Source organism: Bradysia coprophila, unplaced genomic scaffold (assembly GCF_014529535.1).
Source record: "Bradysia coprophila strain Holo2 unplaced genomic scaffold, BU_Bcop_v1 contig_176, whole genome shotgun sequence".
NCBI classification, from domain to species: Eukaryota; Metazoa; Arthropoda; class Insecta; order Diptera; family Sciaridae; genus Bradysia; species Bradysia coprophila.
Window position 1 is genome coordinate 552,386 of NW_023503442.1, and position 21,421 is coordinate 573,806.

The 21,421-nt window shown below is 37.7% G+C and overlaps 1 protein-coding gene and 1 long non-coding RNA gene across 2 annotated transcripts; one reads left to right on the forward strand and one right to left on the reverse strand.

The window, feature by feature from the left end:
- On the reverse strand, window positions 1-817 carry LOC119075094. The gene is made up of 3 exons (XR_005087306.1): window positions 301-817; window positions 151-231; window positions 1-89 (listed from the first exon to the last, which is right to left on the reverse strand). It is a non-coding gene; the product is annotated as an uncharacterized LOC119075094 (long non-coding RNA).
- Window positions 818-12,141: 11,324 nt separating this feature from the next.
- On the forward strand, window positions 12,142-14,179 carry LOC119075055 (probable amidase At4g34880). The gene is made up of 7 exons (XM_037181447.1): window positions 12,142-12,402; window positions 12,475-12,669; window positions 12,732-12,993; window positions 13,064-13,174; window positions 13,243-13,411; window positions 13,486-13,844; window positions 13,916-14,179. The coding sequence occupies exons 1-7, from the start codon at window positions 12,317-12,319 to the stop codon at window positions 14,057-14,059; spliced, it is 1,326 nt and encodes a 441-aa protein (XP_037037342.1). The 5' UTR covers window positions 12,142-12,316; the 3' UTR covers window positions 14,060-14,179.
- The last annotated feature ends 7,242 nt before the right edge of the window (window positions 14,180-21,421 follow it).

Below are 21,421 nucleotides of genomic sequence, written 5' to 3' on the forward strand. Positions count from 1 at the left end.
CCATGCAGGTCAATCTCCTCTTCTGACGATACACCTTCCACATCTATTTCGCTGTCATTTTCCTTTTCCGACAATTTCGTAGAGTTTTTCTAGAACAATTCAAGCAGTTTACGTTATCATCGATTTTTTATTGAAATTACTAAAACTCACCCCTGTCGGTGAATGCTGGTGCTGTAGTCGCTTGACTGGCTTGGGCTTCGATGAAGAAAGCTGTATCTGATTAATGTCGTACTGAATCTAAATTGAGAACAGAGAGGTTACACTGGTCATACGAAAAGTGAAATTCTCGATGTGACTTACATCGACATCAGTTGGCAGAAAGAGGCTTGGTGTGGAGTCCTGCTTCACAATTATTTGGCCTTTTCCATTTTCTACCAGGTCGGTATGTAGAAAATGTTTTCTACAAAGTTTGTAGAAGGAGTTTGATAGTTTGTTTGATTTTAAACGTTCCAGTAAATGAATGGCTTTTGTAGCCAAAATCCACTTTTCTGCAACCACTTTGTTCGTCGGAAAGCTGTGGAATCCGTTTTTTCCAACAGTTTCACATCCTTTCACAATGCACTGCAGTACCATTGTTACTCTTAATCAGAAATTCAATTAACCGAACAGTAATTAGTTGTTGAGTCGTTCGTTGTGGTGTTCGAAATGTTTAAACATAAACAAATGTGGACGTCAAATCGACCGTAATGAAGTAAGTTCCGCGTTTGATGTATGCATGTGTATGTGTTGAAGCAACAGAAAAACGGAACAATGGACTGACATAGGTTGGTATGGTTGATATCACGACATGATGAACCGAAATAGTACTAGATGAAGTACATATGAACACGTCAATATTAGAGCGAGATTCAAAACCAGATTGAAACGGATAAAGTTGATCGCGGAAAAACGCAGATAGGTAATCATGTTGAGGTAACAGGTAAATTTCCCTTGTGGCATTATATTGTGTCGCAATGTATTGCAAACTTATAAATGATACATGAAAAAGTAGATAGTCCAGTCACTTAGTCCGGCGACGGTGATTGTTGTTAGTCTTAAGTTTACCACATTTCGGATGGCGGTCCGGCGCTGTTCAATACATTGATACGATGTACACACAGAGTAACAAAGTATTGAACAAGGAGGGCAAAAAGGGGGATCCAAGTGGGTCATTCCACTGTTAGTGATTCAACGTTCAAGCTCTTCCGGAAAGACCACAGGGTCCTATTCGAAATGTGCAAGGTCAAGGTCAAGGTCATTTGTGAATGAGTTACATCCGGACGGCAATTTTGAGGGTATTTTAGGCGTCCTACGACTTTCCCATCGGGACCCTCAATTCATAACAAAATCTGTCGTTCACATTTTCGTAGGTTCTCTGCTTCCTAGATATCCAACCGTTCCCTTCACAACATGACAAAGGAATCACCCTTTACAAGCTCTGTGCTACTGTTACTGTTGGTTCTTAATTATTTTGAAGAAGAAAGCCTATGCAATTTCACAATAATAGCAACAGTTTCTTTAAGAGCAATGGACCCTTTGGAAATGTATAGCCTACATTTGGGAGGAAAAATATTCGTTTTTCAATGATTTCTCTGAACCAAAACATTAAATCAGGCAAAAATGTTACTTTAAAAGGAAAAATTGGTTTGTGGGTGATAACTTAAACTACTTGGAATTTTCACAAAATGTTTAAATATATATCCGACCGTTGTGTCCTACCTACTAACAAATGCACTTTTCAGTATTCAAGACGTTTCATCATTTGAGTCAGAACTTACCCTGTGTCGAATTATTCGAACTGGACAATTTGAAAGAAGAATTGGCCTGTGAATTGTCTCATAGTGCCTTTGTAAGTAGCAATTTTGCGGAAATAGCGCATCCGCCTTTGTGAATAACTGATAACTCAATGAAAATATTTTATTATACAAAGGTGTCATATCTGACGTTTTTGGGATCCGATGCAAAGAGTAGCATCAAAAAATGCCTGGATATTATTATGCACAAGAATGTTCAGAAGAAATTATCATGGTCTGGCTTGCGAACCACAAAACCTTCATTCGAAACGAAATATAAGCCGATCGTCATGGCGATGCATTTCGCTGTACGAGGCCAGTTTGCTGATTATAATTATTCCGTCCTTGAGTCAAAAATGCAAGCTCTATTACAAGGGGCAAAGTAATTCCAGAGTAATTTCAGTGTGTCAATAAACATACCAAATACTGATCAAATAAGGTTGTATAAGTTTGAGTATTCTATGTAGATTTTGCCCTCTCGTCAGTATAGTATACTAACTATTATAACACGGTTGAAGTTGGTGCAATTTCGTTCTTCTGTTTGCATTTGCCTTTATCGTCTAAACTCTCTCAGACGGCAAGCACATCACCCAAATAATTACCAAGTTTCTTACTTGTTCAAAAAATTGATGGATCTTTAGCTTCATTTTTCTTCATTTTTTACGTATTATAAGAGCATTATACAAGAATCTCATTTTCCATGTTTTAGCAACTCAGCATCATAATGTTCGTAACAGTTTTGTGAGAAAAGCAAGTGTGTTTTTGAGCAACAGTGAGTTTCAAACGACACATAACAGTTTGAACGCATATAAAAAAATCTAAAACTCAAACGAGAAATTAAAGCCCTGAGTTACTATTTGACACCCTGTCTTCTCAAGATAACAATTCGACAATGTTTAAGCTATTCAATGCAAGACTTGTGTTTTTGATATTTTTTTCTAAAATTGCATCCTCTTACCTTTTGTTCGATTTTCGACAACTTAAATATTCCACCACCTACGTAAGATAAGAAAACTCAACACATTTGATAAGGTGTGTAAAGTGTGTAAAAGGAATCTGTGGATAAAGATAGTGTTGTTGTTAAGGCGGCTACTAGAAAAGTTAGCGAGGGAGATATTAGTGGTGCGATTAGAGTTTTATGCTCTAACGAGTCTGTGGCTCCTCAGGCGATTGAGACGGCAGTGAAGTTACGGGCTAAGCACCCTGAGGATACGGGTGGGATTTTTGAAGAAGTGAAAGTGGATATTGATTTAGGTTTGACGACGGTAGATGAGGTTATTAAGGCTATTAGAAGCTTTCCTTTGAGTTCGTCAGGAGGTGTTGGTGGGTTGCGGCCGAGGCATTTAAAAGATCTTATATCTTTTACTTGTGGCGATTCGGCGAGTCATCTGCTTAAAGCTGTTTCTTCTTTGGTGGATGTGATTAGGTCGGGTAAGGTAGAAAAAGATGTTGCGAAAATTTTTTTTGGTGCTTCTTTGACTGCTCTCAATAAGGGAGAAGCAGATGTAAGACCAATAGCGGTTGGTCTTGTTTGGAGGCGTATGGCGGGAAAGATATCGAATTTTAAGGTTAGGGAATCTTTGGTTGAGAAGCTGAAACCAATTCAGTTTGGTTACGGTATTCAGGGAGGAGCGGAGGCTTTAGTTCATTCAGTGCGTAAGTTTTGTAAAGCTGATCATGATAGGCCGATGGCTCTTGTTAAGCTTGATTTTGAGAATGCGTTCAATATGTTGTTTAGGAAGTTTATGTTAGGTGAAGTGCGGGATGTTTGCCCTGAGCTGTTTCCTTTGCTGCAACAAGCGTATAGGCTCGTGTCGAATCTGTACTTTGTTGGTGATCCTCTATTGTCTCAGAGAGGATTTCAGCAGGGAGATCCGTTAGGTCCACCAGGTTTTTGTATAGGTCTCATGAAGATGACGCATGCTCTTTTGTCTCGGTTTAATGGTTGGTATTTGGATGACGGTACTATAGGTGATGAGTTGTCTGTAGTGTTAGATGATATTCAGAAAATTTTGTCTTTTTGTGAGGTGTCAGGTTTGCGGCTTAATGCTAAGAAGTGCGAGGTTTTCTTTATCAATGCGACTGATGATGAAGAAGCTCGTATGTATGCTGAGATATCAGCTTTGTTGCCGGGTATTAAGAAGGTGGATGAGTCTACCCTTGAGTTGTTAGGCTCGCCGGTGTTTGAGACGGGTTTAGAGGATGTTTTCGTCTAAGGTTGAATCAATCAAATTGATGTGTGATCGATTGAAGTTGATGGACGTACATCCTGCTTTGTGTGTTTTTAGGAAATCTTTGAGCAGTTGTAGGTTCAGTTATTTGATGCGCACTTCTAGAGCTTACTTGCTTCCGGACAAGCTGAGGTCTGTTGACGAAGTTTTTAGGTCAGCTTTGGAGTCGATTACTAATAATAGGGTAGAAGGCCTTTCTTGGGATCAAGCGTCGCTTCCATTGTCTTTCGGAGGTATGGGTATTAGAAAAGTTGAGGATTTAGCAATACCGGCCTACTTGTCGTCAGTCTTTTCTTCATCAGATTTGTGTGACGTGATTCTTCAAAGATTTGATTTACGAGTAATTGATGAACAGATTGTACAATTAAATAATGAAATTCCTCAAGAATTTGTTCCAGAAAACGATACTCTTAAAAAGGAACAAAAGAATTGGGACATCCCGAAGATCAAAAATCAATTTAATGAATTGTTTGAAAATGGTGACCTGAAAACTCGTGCCAGACTACTTGCATCATCGACTAAAGAATCTTCAAAGTGGTTGCAAGTGATCCCATCGAGTCAATTAGGATTACTACTGGATAACAATTCTGCTAGAATTGCTGTTGGTCTTCGATTAGGCACTCAAATATGTGTGGAACATAAATGTCTTTGCGCTAAAACAGTCGAAAAAGATGGATTGCATGGTTTATCTTGTGTTAAATGCGCAGAAGGAAAATACGTTAGACATGATATTATGAATAACATATTCGCTTATGCTTTCTCTAGTGCAGGTGTTCCAAATATAGTACAGCCTCCAGGTATTTCAAGAGATGATGGTAAAAGACCTGACGGTATGACTTTGATACCATGGAGTCATGGGAGATCACTCTTGTGGGATGTTACCGTCCGGGATACCATGGCTGCATCATATATTAATGATTCATCAAAGAAAGCACGGTCCACTGCTGAAAAAGCAGAGAGACATACGCATAACCATTACGTTTCTTTAAAACAAAACTATTTGCTAACCCCACTTGCTTTCGAGACTTTAGGTTGCATGGGTCCGGAAACGAAGAAATTTATTGATAAATTGGGCTCTTTAATGAAAAAGGCAACGGGTGAGGTAAAATCAAAAGAATACCTTCTGCAAAGAATTTCCATCGCAATTCAACGTGGTAACGCTGCTTGTATTTTGGGAACATTAGGGAATAAGAAGAAGATCGATGATATTTATATACTGTAGTTTTTAATTTTTGAGAAAAGATCGATTTTTTACCGGCTGCGCCATAATTGTGAGCAGTCTTTTTTGTCGCATTTAAAATAAATCTGTTTTAAAGTAAAAAAAAAGTGTAAAGTGTATTTACATTAAAAGCCAGTTTTCCAGATTAACAATGTCTTTTGGTTAGATCATCTCGAATTTTCGAATGTCCAGCTGACGGAGGGTTGACCATATTGCAATGAATCGCATCAATTTAGAATTTCGGGGGGAATCATAGAACATTCCTTGACTTGACTTGACGTAGGGTGCAGTGAAACGCATCAACTTAGAATTTTGGGGAGAATCATAGAACGTTCCTGTCCAATAAAAATTAAAAAACAGTTACATGCAAATGATCGAGCTTCAATACTGTCGAGTTACACCAAAAAAATTTATTTAAAAAAAACGATCAGAACAACCCTATAAAAGTATTTATTGTCAGAGTAACCGATTAAAAATTCGAGGAATTTTTCATTTTTCTTTAACAACTTTCTAAAAATGGAGCGTCTAAATCGGCAAAAACATTTGGGAATGGCACTTAGAGGTGCTATTGTGGGTCAATATTTAGGAGGTTCCAGCCGTGTGCAAATCGCTCGATCACTTAACGCTTCAGTAGGTCTTTCGATTAGTAGTTTTATGATGAGGATGATTTAGCACATCAACGGTTGAACTATGGGTAAGCCGATACCGAAACGAAAATAATCTTGACACACCGGGACAAAAACGGAAGTTAGATGTTTTGGATATTAATGCCGTCGCCGAGATCATAATTGATAACCCTTTCACAAACGCAGCGATTGTCGGTCGTCAGTTTGGGGTCAACAAAAACACCGTCAGGAAGGTATGGAACGACATTGACATCAACCATCAAATTGCAGCGAAGAAACCCTTTTTAACTAAGGCCAATAAAGAAGAAAGATTGGGATTTGCACTCGAGCATATAAATACGGATTGGAGCAATGTGATATTCTCTGACGAGAAAACTTTTCAGTCAGATCGCCACCAGAAGACTCATTTATATAGACCGAAGAATACCAGGTATGATGAAAAGTATCTGCAAGCAAATCGGCGCAGTGGGCGAGTTTCGGCTGGACTTTGGGGGTGGATCAGTGAGGCAGGCCCTGGTGAAATGTGTTTTGTCGGTGGGCGTCACAACTCCAAAAAATATATCGAAATTATGGAGGAAGTCTTCCTTCCATCTTACAATATAATGCACCCTGAAGGAAACATGATCTTTATGCAAGTAAGACAAACATAATTTCCCTAATTTCATTGCTAAATAGGAAAATCCCTTTACGTTCAGGATAACTGTTCCTTTCATACTTCCAAAATAACCAACCAATGGTTTAAGAACCACCCAGAAATTGTAGTGTTGCCAAACTGGCCTCCCAATAGCCCCGATCTTAACCCCATCGAAAACTTTTGGGCTGAGATGACTCGCGGCTGGCGAAGTGTCCACCCTAGAAATCTCGATACCTTGGAGGCATACGTTGTAGAAAATTGGGAAAGGATGCGAGGTGATACTCAGTATTTTCAAAATATATACGCAAGTATGCCCCATCGAATTCAAGAAGTGATAGATCGTAAAGGCGGAGCAACGAGCTATTAAAATTCTGTTATTGCTAGGTCTACACGAAAAACGTTTTTTTTGGTGTAACAGACGCAAATGAATAAAAATATAAAAAAAACCGTTGGTTGATTTCTTACCTGTCCTTTAACAACATCCAAACTCAAATAAAAATGTTCCGCTTTAATCAAATTCAGTAAAAGTTTTGTCGAAAGGCAGTCTCTGATTACATTTTTGACGGTTTGAATTTTGTAACAAATTCCCAGGCGAAATAATTCGATATATTTGGTTTTGTATAAACTTAGTTCACTTTTTGTACAATGATATATCTGTAACTCGGTTTTCAAATGGCTCGACTGTCGGGACATTTGAAAGCAGAGTTGAAATTTTTCTATATGAAAATATTTTCCAAAGTGAACTACGTCCTGTATTTCTTATATTTTTACCCTGGGACTAAATGGTTGTCATTTGAATTATATTGAATTATAGACGTTCGACATAGGTTTTCCTCGTTTTCCTTGTTTTATGATATGTTCTGACTCTCACCTAATGTTTGCGATGATTATGAAATTTTTTAGATGAAAAGAAAAGAAAAGCGGCAGTCAACAAAATATCATAGCACTGGCGATTTTAAAGGTGAGCTAAAAATACTCCGGTCAAAATTTTCTGGTAACCAAAAACGTATAGGTGATTTACCGTCACATACATTTCGTGGTGATTCGTTTAACAACCACTCGAATTCCCTGTAACTATATACGTGGCGCGTTTATTAAATACGTAGTATATAGTGATTCGGAGGACCATAGATTGTTGTTTCATAAGCATCTTATGCTGTTCAAATAACTAATTCTCTCATCTCGACACAAAAACCAAAAATTACCGTTCATCAGTATTTTATTCAAAAAGTCCGTCGAAGTCGTAGAAAGAATAAGTATGCTTCTGCATCGATGTGATCCCTACAATTGCTCCGTGCACAATTCTAAGTTGGTGCGATTCATCTGCTTCTTCATGTGTAGTAACTGTTCCTTTCATAATTCCAAGTTGATGCGATCCATCTGTTTCTTCATGTAGCAACTGTTCGTTTAATAATTCTAAGTTGATACGATTCACTTCAAGTGGGAACTGTTCGTTGTCAGATATTTCTTTTTGAATTCTAATGTAAATTATTTCACAGAGACCACAACATTATTTTTAGCCCCGTACGAAGTACGAAGGGGCTTATAGGATTACGATGCCGTGTGTAATTGATGGAATTCGAAGCAGACGGTAAGGGCAAAGTGTTTGCCTATGTTCATAGATAACGAATCCGCAATAAAAATTTTGTCCGTCTGTCCGTCCGTCTGTCACGTCGATATCTTGAGTAAATCAAATCCGATTTCAAAAAATTTTTTTTTCCCTGAAAGATAGTCGAAATAGTGAGGCAAAGTTCGAAGATGGGCGATTTTGGGTCGACCACCCCCGAGCTGGGGCCCCATAAGTGATTTAACGTTTTCCGAAGATATCTCTGGCCATTCAAAGGCTACACTTGTAAGTGATACGTCAAATGAAAGGTATTTACAATACCGATCGACAAAAAAAAGTTTATGAAAATTGGATGACCGACTCGTGAGTTAGACCCCTTGGTGTGAACTAGGTACAGGGCGGCAAGCCGTTTTTGCTTGTAGGTTGGCCAAATTTGAACGTATTTAGATGGATTTTGCTTTATTAGATAGGTATTGACCGTACCAATCAGGGAAAAATTATATAAAATTTTATGAAATTATGTTCTCCGGAGCGTGAGCTAGGTCTCTTGGAGTGAGCTCTTATCTGGCTACTCGGAAGTACAGTGAACGTGGTGTATTTTGTCAATATCTCGAGTAAATTTTGACCGAATTTCAATTTTTTTTTGTTTGAAAGGTACTAACGAATGTAAAGCAGCCGTACTACTTTCCACCTCCTAACAAAATGGCCGTCGGCCGCCATTTTGGATTTTTGTAAAAACAATAGAAATCGGTGAAAATGATACTTACAAAGTTACTGATCAGTGGGAAGTGATTGGTTATGTGTGTGGGGTGTTTCAAGCATCCCAAATATGGATATCTATTTATAAATATATACAGCTATATTGAGCTATATAACGGTGTAGATAGTTCTTTCGAGCTATATACTAGCACATTTATCAGTAAATTGTTTATTTATAGGTAAATATAGGTTAATATAAATTGTTGCACAAATTTTTAAGTTTGGGTTGCAGTTGAAAGGAACGTCGTACGGGGCTTCGTAATTGCGCTATGCACAATTTTTAAGACGTGCACATTTCATAAGAATTTTAGGTTAGTAGGTTTAGGGTAAGAGTAGGGCGACCGACGAACTAGGGTCGCGTACGCAATAGATTTACGGGTTCGTACGGGGCTCAGTCGCAGCGAACGCTCCGGCTGTTCTGACGGCTCGTTTTTATATGGCAAACAACAAAATGAAGTGACCAACTTACTAAGTTCATTTGATGATAATCACAGAATCAAGTGTTTGAAAAATTTCTTCATACAACGCCCGAAGGGCTTTTTTGAGCCAGTTCGGCACTGATAATTTTTTAGGTTGAATCTAACCAGAGATTATTTTCATTCAAATTTAGTTTTAGTTTTTAACTCGATGAACGCACTGATTTCTAGTCATGTTAGTCTTGAACTAAGAGACTGTGAAGAACCAGTGAAGTCGGTTTTTAAAAATAACCTGGAACTTTTGTCCGAAAATACATAGACTCAAGTTGGAATTAAATTTATATAAAAATATGCTCTGGTTGGTATCAACCTTGAGCGATATCAATACAAAGACTGTTTGCATTGCAGTCTGGTTTCAAACGAAAACTTGGTTCTTTTGCTGCATCCTATACCTTCCTAATGTTTTTCCGCGTATGATCTGCTATATCCAAATACTGTATCTATAAAAATCGTATTTTCGAATACTCTGTGCTTATTATTTATTTTCTGTCGGTGTCTTCTACTTCATCACCGTCGTGAAAAGCATCAATTTAGAATTTTGGGAGGAATCATAAAGAAGTGAAGAGAGCAGATGAATTCACAATTTACAATCGAACAGCTAAAATATGGTAAATTAAATGAAATACAAGTAATGTTTTGCTAAAGTATACGTATATGTTATATATGTTATACGAATATCAATGTAAATTACTTTTTAAGTAAATTTCATTTAACTTTGTTTTTTTAAATTTCAGTTAACTTTAAGGTAAATTTCAGTTAACTTTGTGGTAAATTTCAGTTAAATTTAAGTTAAATTTCAGTTAACTTTGTGGTAAATTTCAGTTAAATTTAAGGTAAATTTCAGTTAACTTTGTGGTAAATTTCACTTAATCTTAAGGTAAATTTCAGTTAAAGTCATTCAAAGTTAACTGAAATTTACCTTAAAGTTAACTGAAATTTACCTTAAAGTTAATGGCAATATCATTTAACTTTGAGGTAAATTTCAGTTAACTTTGAATGACTTTAACTGAAATTTACCTTAAGATTAAGTGAAATTTACCACAAAGTTAACTGAAATTTACCTTAAATTTAACTGAAATATCATTTAACTTTGAGGTAAATTTCAATAAACTTTGAGGTAAATTTCAGTTAACTTTAAGTTAAATTTCACTTACATTTAGGGTAAATTTCACTTAACTTTAGGGTAATCTTCAGTAATATTCGTTCAAAGTTAACTGAAATTTACCACAAACTTAACTGAAATTTACCTTAAAGTTAATGGCAATATCATTTAACTTTGAGGTAAATTTCATTTAACTTTGAGGTAAATTTCAATTAACTTTGTGGTAAATTTAAGGTAAATTTCACTTACCTTTAAGGTAAATTTCAGTTAACTTTGTGGTAAATTTAAGGTAAATTTCACTTAGCTTTAAGGTAAATTTCAGTTAACTTTGTGGTAAATTTAAGTTAACTTTAAGTTAAATTTCAATTAACTTTACCACAAAGTTAACTGATATTCTCCTTAACTTTGTGGTAAATTTCAGTTAACTTTAAGGTAAATTTCAGTTAACTTTGTGGTAAATTTCAGTTAACTTTAAGGTGAATTTCAGTTAACTTCTTGGTAAATTTAAGGTAAATTTCACTTACCTTTAAGGTAAATTTCAGTAACTTTGTGGTAAATTTCAGTTAACTTTAAGTTAAACTTCAATTAACTTTAAGGTAAATTTCACTTAACATTAAGGTAAATTTCAGTTAAATTCGTTCAAAGTTAACTGAAATTTACCTTAAAGTTAACTGAAATTTACCTTAAAGTTAACTGAAATTTACCTTAAAGTTAACTGAAATTTACCTTAAAGTTAAGGGAAATTTATCTTATAGTTAAGGAAAATTTCAATTAACTTTGAGGTTAATTTCAGTTAACTTTAAGGTAAATTTCACTTACCTTTAGGGTAAATTTCACTTAACTTTAAGGTAAATTTCACTTAACTCTAAGGTAATCTTCAGTTAAATTCGTTCAAAGTTACTTAGAGAGTTTCTGTTAACATGGAAATAATTTGTTATGTGTGTGGGGTGTTGCAGCCATTCCATATATGGACGTCTATATATATAATAGGAAAATATAGGTAAATATAGCTGTTTAAATAGGAATTTATGAAAGTTGACTTCGTACGGCGCTGTCTAAATTGCCTCCGGCAGATTATTTGTATATGATAACAAGGGAAAGAAAGATAATGTAAGTGATTTTAAAGGGCGAATAGCTTTTCAGTAGAGAATGAAGTAAAAGAAATGAAGAGTTTCACAGTGGAGGCTTTTGATACGAATAGGTGTTTCGTTCGGGTCGGCGTTAACTATGTTTTTCACTGCATCTTGACCACTTAACAAAATTCTGATAAAAACAAAAACATCATGCTCTCATGTTCACTCCGTCTGATATCGCTGATAAATTCAAATCTATATAGTAAGGAGATTAGTATTTTCTGTTTATGTTGTAGTCTCACCATATCAATCTTATCACAAAATTTGTCGCATTTAGTTTAACAGCTGATGGGTGAGTGTTGAATTACACAGTTAAATTTGTGTCGCAGAATCATGAAGTATTGGCTGGTTGTTTTGATGTTTACGCTGGTTCGTGCTGCTGATGAAAAAGCACTACCGGATGTGAAAGTAAATTAAGAAGAAAAAGTTCATTTGAAAATTGAGTTTAATTATTGTGTTACATTCAGGATGATGAGTCCGTTAACAGAGCCAATTGCACGGCCAGTATCGATTCGTCAGAAGTTGTAGATCCTGATGTATCAGAGTAAGTTCGATCCAACTTGGGTTTTTTTACGTAAAAATAAAATAATTTTCGGGTTATTGCTTCCAACGAAAGCCAGTGCCCCATCAATCCGTCCAACGAATATTTAGTCGATTTAGACAATTCACTGTCGACATGTGGTCCGCATGGTATAGACATCCGTGAACTGACCGTCAGTGAAATCAATGAACATTTTCGCACGGGCAGATTGTCATCGTTAGAGTTGACCGAGTGCTATCTGAACCGAATTTCTGAAATGGATGACCATCTTCGATCGGTCATTGAGATAAATCCAGAAGCGATTACGTTGGCACAAAGAGCCGATGCGGAACGATTCACTCGGTATGGTGTAACATAAAGCAATGAATTGGTACGCGATGTATGTTCACACAGACTGGAGTTGTTCATTTTAAGCTCAAATAATAGTCCGATTCATGGCATCCCGATTCTTCTAAAGGACAACATTGGAACGTCTGATTTAATGCAAACCACGGCAGGAGCATTAGCACTCGAAGACGTGAGACCGATACGTGATTCCGAAGTAGTTGATCGACTTAGAAGGGCTGGTGCTATCATTTTGGGCAAAGCCAGTCTCTCCGAATGGGCTAAGTATGTGGATTGTGCAAAAATGCATAAATTAAAGCCTTCTTTCATCGGCCAAATTTATTTAGCTTCCGGGGTAATATACCAAGTGGATGGAATGGCCGTCGAGGTCAAACTGTTAACGCATACGTTTTAAGACAAAATCCTTCTGGCTCGAGCAGTGGTTCAGCGGTATCAATATCAGCTAATTTAGCCATCCTTTCGCTTGGTAGTGAAACAGATGGTTCCATAATTTCACCGTCTACAAGAAGCGCTATTGTCGGCTTAAAGCCAACAATTGGAGCAGTTTCAACTGCAGGAGTAATTCCGTTGGCCTTTTCGAACGATGTGGTCTGAATATTTGTTTTCCTTCGGCACAGAATTGTTGGTGTTCATTGATTGAAGAGCTCAATTTTAATAGGTTGGTCCAATGGTTCGTACGGTGGAAGATGCTAGCATTTTGATGGGAGTCATTTCTGACATTGACATGCAGGGATGTGACTTGAATATTGCCACATGTCTCGAGAATCGGGTGAGCGAATTTGTCTTGTGCAACAAAAAAAATGTTGGTCCGCTCACTTATACGATACTCCAATACAGAAATTCAAGATTGGAGTTCTGAGGGAACCATTCTGGAATCTCAATGACTCTAATTTGGCTCCGATAATTCCAGAGCTTGAAAAGTGTCTGAACAATTTACACGAAAATGGCATGGCCGTTGTGGTGGATCCAGTCACATTTCCATTCGTTCCAATTGATCGCCAGAAAGGTATAATCTATCGAGTCTGGTTTCAATTCAGAGTGCGACTAAAACCCACCTCACTTCAATCTACCCACTTACAGCGAATATCGTCTTCCGGCATGAATTCCGACATTCCGTAAATCTGTATCTAGCAAACGATGTCGAGCACAGAGAAATCGAACGAAACAGGACGATCTACTCGTTGGCGGATGTCATAAAATTCAACGAACTGAATCCACCAGTCGAAGGATACAATCAAAGCATCCTGCTATTATCCGAAGCTACAAACGGCCTGCGAAACAAAACGTACGTGTCCTCGTTGCACGAATATCGACGTGACGCAAAACGATACTTGGACTCAGTTCTGAATGACGTCGATGCATTGGCTACGCCTTGCCATAGTAACGGCACTCCACTTTTGTATTCACACGGAGCTGCTGCCGGTTATCCGTCCATTACGGTCGGTATTCCGTTGATGATTCGAGTGAGTTAGTGGACAGTTTGAATTTAAACAAAAAATCACGATTGCAGGTGCCAGTTTCGACCTACGCTGCAGGTCTGCCATTCGGATTGTGTCTTCTTGGTCGGCCATTTTCGGAACCTATTCTACTGAAATTGGGCTATTTCATTGAACAAACTCGCACAGGTGGAAGGCCTGTGCCACGGTTTTTGTAAAATTTTAAGAAATGAAAGAAAAATTTGAAATGTAACATCAGTCAGTTTTAAGCTCTACCAGAAGCACTGCTTCTGGTATGAACACAAGACATATTCGGAGGCTAACTACCTACAAGCAGAATAGACGTTGCATCACTTTTGTAAAAATAAGAATCATGTTTTGTTGAAGAAAATTTGGAGGCTTTTTGGAGGCCACTTTATCATAGTCAACGACAGTCTTAGTGTACTTGTCATTAGCAGGCACGGGAATATGTGCACGGAAAATCCGTGAATTTCGTTAAAGGCTGTGTAACTTATAATGTGGCTGCAGTTCTTATATCATAGCTGCAAGACTTATAAAAATATAGCTACTGAACGCATATCCTATTAATGTTGGTTATTTACCTGCAATGTGAGTTACACAACTATATTACAGATTACAGAGCTACATTATGCACCGAGAACACATTTTATAGCTAGGATTTGCATATTGTGGCTGTGTACTCTATATCATAGCTGTGTAACGCATATTTGACGTATGAAAAATATAGCTGTGTGCTGCATATCAGAAAATGTATGGGGCCATGCATTCAAGTTGTGATTCGTACTGACGCTTGGTCGGACTCAATGTTAACAGATAACGAAAAATCGTAAGATAGCTTGGCTGATTTTAATAAAGCTTTGGAAACAGCCGAATGAAAGTATCAGAAATTTCAATACATTAGAAACGAATTAAGGCCCGTCATTGGGAAATGACAGGACAGTTTTCCGAAAATGTATGGAAAATTTTATCACAAAAATTCACCGAAAAAATTCAAAGAAACTCACCTCTTATGCTTTCCATTGTATTCGGGCATAGTCTCTTTAGGTCGCTAAGGCATTTTTGAACACTAAATCACTTTTTACTCGATGAAAAAACAAAAAGTTTTTTTTTGTTTTGTCGCAACAAAAACACAGAAAATATTTCGACACAACTGTGACACTCCGCTACTGTGGGTACTAGAATGAATGTTTGCTGTGTTCACTTCGGCGGTAAAATATTTTCATTCAAAAAAGTGTCCGACACCTCAACGATGGTAGACATTTATTAAAATTGTAACCTCTCCCACTTCTTTAGTAAGCTAACGAGACTTCGCTGAGACTAATTATGCCAACGCTTTGAATAAAAATATCGGCCGAGCTCTAATAATTCTCCGCTGAGCTTTAACAAACCTCCGCTGAGCTCTAATAATTCTCCGCTGAGCTTTGACAAACCTCTAATGAGATCTTATAATTCTCCGCTAGGCTTCAGTAAGAGTCCGTCAGACCTCAGCACGTTGTAGTAAGGCAATAAGCTAAGCGAACACTCAATAAGCATCAGCGGATACCTAATAATTGTTGCTATGATTTAATAAGACTCACTTAGCTTTGGCAGATCTCCGCTGAGTGTACGATTCGCTCCATTAAGCCTTCCTGCAACTTGCTTAGGCCCAACGGACACTTCCTAGCGGAGATGCCTAGCGGAGAATTATTAGAGCTCAGCGGAGGTTTGTTAAAGCTCAGCGAAGAATTATTAGAGCTCAGCGGAGAATTTCAGCCAATATTTTTATTCAAAGAGGTGGCATAAATTAGACTTCGCGAAGTCTTCTTAGCTTACTAAAGAGAAACGAACATTTATTTACGCTCAGCGCAGTCTTACGAGAGGCCAAATTTTTAATAAATGCTCTTCCATCGTTGAAAGAATGTCCGCTGAGCTCTCATAAAGCTTAGAAAAACGGTCGGCGAACATTATTAAACGTATACGCTACACTTTGTAAACTGTTTCATGACTTTTATAATATGTCCGACACTTTTTTGAATGAAAATATTTTACCGCCGAAGTGAACACAGCAAACATTCATTCTAGTACCCACAGTAGCGGAGTGTCACAGTTGTGTCGAAATATTTTCTGTGTTTTTGTTGCGACAAAACAAAAAAAAAACTTTTTGTTTTTTCATCGAGTAAAAAGTTTTTAGTGTTCAAAAATGCCTTGGCGACCTAAAGAGACTATGCCCGAATACAATGGAAAGCATAAGAGGTGAGTTTCTTTGAATTTTTTCGGTGAATTTTTGTGATAAAATTTTCCATACAAATTCGGGAAACTGTCCTGTCATTTCCCAATGACGGGCCTTAAGCCAAGTAACTGCTCCCAAATGTCAAACTATGCATTTCACAGAAAACAATTGAATGGGCGATTCTTCACGCAGGCAGTCTCAATTCACTTTAGAACCTGAAACAATGCTCCAATGACAACTCTTCTTCTTCTTCTTCTTTTTCAGCCTGTTTCTATCCACTGCTGGATGTAGGCCTCTCCAACTTCTTTCCATTTCGTACGATCCATTGCCATTTGCTGCCAGTTTGTACCTGCAATATTCTTAATTCCGTTTGTCCATCTCTCTGGTGGTCTACCTATAGCTCGTCTTTTATATGGTCGCCAGTTCATGATCTTTTTGGTCCAACGTTCGTCTGTCCTTCTTGCAATATGTCCCGCCCAGCTCCATTTCAGAGATGCTATTCTTTCCATGACATCAACGACCCTGGTTTGTTGTCGAATCCATTGATTCGTCATTCTGTCTCTGAGTGTTATTCCAAGCATACTCCGTTCCATGGCTCTTTGTGTCACTCTCAATTTTTCTTCGGATGCTTTCGTTAAAGTTAACGTTTCCGCTCCATAAGTGAGCACTGGAAGGACACAAGTGTCGAAAACTTTGCGTTTCAGACTATTATTCATTTTGCTTTTGAAAATTAGTCTGAGTTTTCCGAACGCTGCCCATGCAAGACCAATCCTACGTCTTATTTCTGCAGTTTGGTTGTCCAGACCTAACTTCAGCTTATGTCCTAGATATACGTAGCTGTCGACTCGTTCAATGACAGTGTCACCAATTTTGATTTCTCTATCGTCCCCGATGTTGGTCATGACTTTTGTTTTCGATAAGTTCATCTTGAGGCCAACTTTGTTTGCCTCTTCACTTAACTGTTGTAGCATAAGCTGAGCCTGACCTAGATTCGCTGCTATCGGTACAATGTCATCAGCGAAGCGGAGATTGCTCAGGTACTCTCCATTTATCTTTATTCCCATTTTACTCCAGTTTAACTTCCTAAAAACACTCTGCAGAATCGCCGTGAATAATTTCGGTGAAATGGTGTCACCCTGCCTTACACCTCGGCCAATTCTGAATTTCTCCGTGCTCTTATGAAGTTTTATACATGAAGTAGCATTTTTGTACACATATCGAATTGTGTTGGAGTACCTTGACTCTACTCTACATTCGTCTAATGCGTCCAATATCGACCAGGTTTCCACTGAATCGAAAGCTTTTTCGAAGTCTATGAATAGCAAGACTATGTCGATGTTGTATTCACGACACTTCTCAATAAGCGTTCTCATCACTTGCAAATGGTCGTTTGTGCTGAAACCAGATCTGAAAGCAGCTTGTTCAACAGGTTGGTAGAAGTCGAACTTGTTAGTGTTCCTCTTCGTAATGATTTTCATAAACAACTTGTAGAGTGTTGACAATAGGCTTATGGGTCGGTAATTTTCCAGCTTTGTTATGTCTCCTTTTTTATGCAGCAATGTAATTACCGCATTTTCCCAAGCTTCTGGTACTTCTTCCCATTGGAGACATTGATTAAACAAAGCCGTGATTGCCTTTAATAAGGAGTCTCCACCTAGTTTAATGGCTTCCACTGGGACACCATCTTCTCCTGGAGACTTTTTGTTTTTCATCTCGGCTACTGCGGCCTTGACTTCATCAACAGTTATGTCGGGCATATCATCCGATCCCACGTTTCTTATTATTGGTCTATCTTCGGTTTCTTCCGTTGGACTCTGTCTTGCTGAAGAAAACAAATTCTCATAAAATTCTGTTGCAATATTTAATATCGCATTTCGATCCGTTTGGATCGTTCCTGTTTTGTCTCGTAATTTGAAGATTTCTTTTTTGGCGTTTGTCATTTTTCTCCGTAGGACTTTCATATTGCAGTTAGCTTCAATTATGTTTTGAGCCAATTGGACATTATATTTTCTTTCATCTGATCTCCTTGCTTTGTTGATACTTTTAGACAGGTTCCGGTATTCCACCGAATCTCGTCCTCCGTTTTTTACCAACTCTGCTCTGCTTGCGATCAGGTCTAATGTTTCTCTGCTGAGTTTTGATTCTTTCCCTTGGACGGATTTGCATTTGGATTTCATGAAACCCATTATTGTATCGACGATTTTGGTATTCAATTCGTCCAATGTTTCACATTGATTGTTGACGTTATCTAATTCGGCAGTCATTTTCGTAGCAAATTCTTCATTTTGTGTGTAAAGCCGTTGTACGTCAATCCTTTCACTTTTCTGAACTAGTTGTGATCTTTGAAATCTGGTATTTAACGTGACTCTTGCACGAACCATTCGGTGACAACTCACCAAAGTAAAAATGCTAAATATGAAAACTACAGACTTGAATTCGGCTGTGTGCCGTATAATATAGCTGCAGAATTTATATTTCGGTAGCAACGCTTCGAAATAAGAACGTGTTAAAGCACAAGCAAAATTAGCACAACAGCAGCATAGGTGACGGTCGGATTCTCAGGTAAAGCATCAATGGGCGCGGTTAGTACTTGGATGGGTGACCGCAAAATTCATGAAAGTTTAGGAAAAAATTTTATTTCTCGAGATAGATTTGAAATGCGTCTCACAGCTATAATATAAGTTACACAGCTATTTTAACTACAGTCTTCGCAATATGCATTACACAGATATATGCCAAAAAATGGGGGTGCTAAGTCCACTTATAGATCTCACACGCATATTGGGATTTTCCGTGTTTGAAACGTTACGAAGTATCTTTCGATTCCGAAAGTTCAATTCTTACGGTGGCCCGTAGCTCATCGGACAGCTGGAAATAGCCGCCCAACCGAATCGCCACATACAAAAGAGACTCTCGGGCGTGACTGGACATTGCCCTCGCTTTATTGATCATACATCTCAACGTGAACTCGGTTTCGATATTCGCCGTTTCTTCTGAAATTCGACGTTTTTTTTTATTTTTGTTAGAAGAAACGGCGAGTCCTTCTTTACACAATATACAGAATTTGTTTGTAGAAGAATAAACCAAACTCCTTTCTTACACAGTTTGTAAAAAAGTGACCGATTTCAAAACGGCGAATTTTAGAAGAAACGATGAGTTTCTAAAAATGGACGAAACATTCACCGTTTCTTCTAGAATTCGCCGTTTCTTCTAGAATTCGCCGGTTCTTCTAAAATTCGCCTTTATCGCCGTTTCTTAAGTGGCCGACACTTCTGCATAATAGAAAATTGTTTTTTTTTTTTTAAATCTATTTGTAGAATAGCATTGTAAAGAAATCTCCATCTAAAGTAACATGTATGCTATCTTAGCGTTGCTGATCCCTTCAGAATTAAATGCCTGTTGTTATTTTACTTGCCATTAACATATTGTTGACCATTTGGCACCCATAAAACAAGTTCTAGATTTTGATTGCTTAAAATCGAGTATGATCAACCTATAACTAAACCCGTAAATTGTGAAATTGTGAAATTTTCAAGCTCACCGTGCGTATACATCTAAAATTGAAATGTTAAGTTTGTACACATGTTCCTTCTATCTCGCCGCATGTGTACGAACTTAACATTTCTTTGATTTAGGAATATTTCCATATTATCCGTTTTCTAATGCGGGAAACCACCGGGCGAGGTTTAGATTTTTATTTTTCACCGTGCAGCATACATATTATAATATTGGAAATAGCATTTCTTCAAACACCGCCGATTCACTCTCTTCCATTTTAACCGACACAAATAATAACGGTTCGACGTCGGCAGCGTCGTTGTCGTCTGGCATTTTGAAAATTGTCCTCTGGTGGCGCGGCGCGGCGGTGGAACTTCCAATCGTTTCAGCATCACTGACACTCGTTTAATTTTTGATTCTTCATGAGGCGATGATGCCCGCTGACGGCTTTTTGGCCCCGTACGAAGTACGAAGGGGCTTATAGGATTACGATGCCGTGTGTAATTGATGGAATTCGAAGCAGACGGTAAGGGCAAAGTTTAACGTTTACGGCCGCAGTAGGCTTACGGTAAGAGTAGGGTAACGGACGAACTAGGGTCACGTGTGCAATGGATGTACGGGTTTGTACGGGGCTCAGTCGCAGCAAACGCTCCGATTGTTCTGACGGCTCGTTTTCTTATTCTTTTGCCACGCAATCATGCCGGCAGCCATTTTTAAATTTTTCCGTTTTATGTAGCGCTTTGGCTTAGTCATTATTACTCTAGAAAAGATACAATTTTGGACGCATTGAGAAAAAAGAAGTTACAAATGAATCATCGGCAAAAATAACTACTTTTATAATTATCCTGCTCCAGATGAACTATATTGATGAAAGAGTTTTGCATCGAGGTCGTTCTACTCGCAAATCTAGAGCTATCTAAATAAAATTATCTATTTTATGAACAAAAACAAATACTTTAATCAAAAAATTAATTTAAATGATCGCGATCATGTATATCGATATCGATATACATGAAAAAGACCTCAAATTGTAATATCAACTTGAAAATAGATAATTTTATTTGGATAGCTCTATATTTGCGAGTAGAACGACCACGATGCAAAACTCTTTCATAAAAATTTCTTCTACATGATCAAGCATGGCATATTTGGTTTGCCGAGGGTAGCCTAAAAGTAGAATTTCTGTAAATGTAACAGAGAACTTCCATTCCAAAATATTTGTTTTGCTATTCGAATGGGTTTGCAAAACTAGTCTGGGATTACCATTTATTGACTTCCTCAGTTACTTCGTGAGGGAGATATCAGTCTTTCAACACGCTGAAATTTTAACTTTCAGCTGATATTGCTCTATGAAGAAAATGACGAGAGCAATAATTTTTACACTGTAAGTATTAGAATTTGTCCCTCTATCAATTCCAATGTCAGTCTTAAGTCCTCAGTTTTTCACAAGCCCTAGCTGACGATGATGCTGGTTCTCAGAAACAGTTCAGGGGATTTTGCTAAAACTTGTTTACTTGAATAGCACCTCCCTGCTCCAACTCACTTATGAAAAAACCCGAGATGTTAACTTACACTTTCATTTAAAGTTCGTTCAGCCCCATCGTGAGTATCTAGAATGAAGTAAAAATAAATTTTCAAGAAAAATTTTTGAAACTCAGATTTTGGTAGAACAATAAAAAAAATGCTTGTACTTAACCTCAATTTTTTCGGGTTTTCTCGATTTTCTCAAAACACTCAAATGGGATCGAGTGGGACTTCTGGGGTATTGTGTAGGTCCCTAAAGATTATTGAATCCCGAAAAGATTGGCTTGTTACTAATCTTTGCAAGCTCGAAATCTAATGTGACCATACT

What these genes read in the sequence shown, in the direction of transcription:
- LOC119075055 (XM_037181447.1), top strand. Translation starts at nt 12,317, where the DNA reads ATGGATGACCATCTTCGATCGGTCATTGAGATAAATCCAGAAGCGATT. An exon ending in GATGCGGAACGATTCACTCG is followed by an intron (nt 12,403 to 12,474) that starts GTATGGTGTAAC and finishes GTTCATTTTAAG; the next exon opens with CTCAAATAATAGTCCGATTC. An exon ending in AGTCTCTCCGAATGGGCTAA is followed by an intron (nt 12,670 to 12,731) that starts GTATGTGGATTG and finishes AAATTTATTTAG; the next exon opens with CTTCCGGGGTAATATACCAA.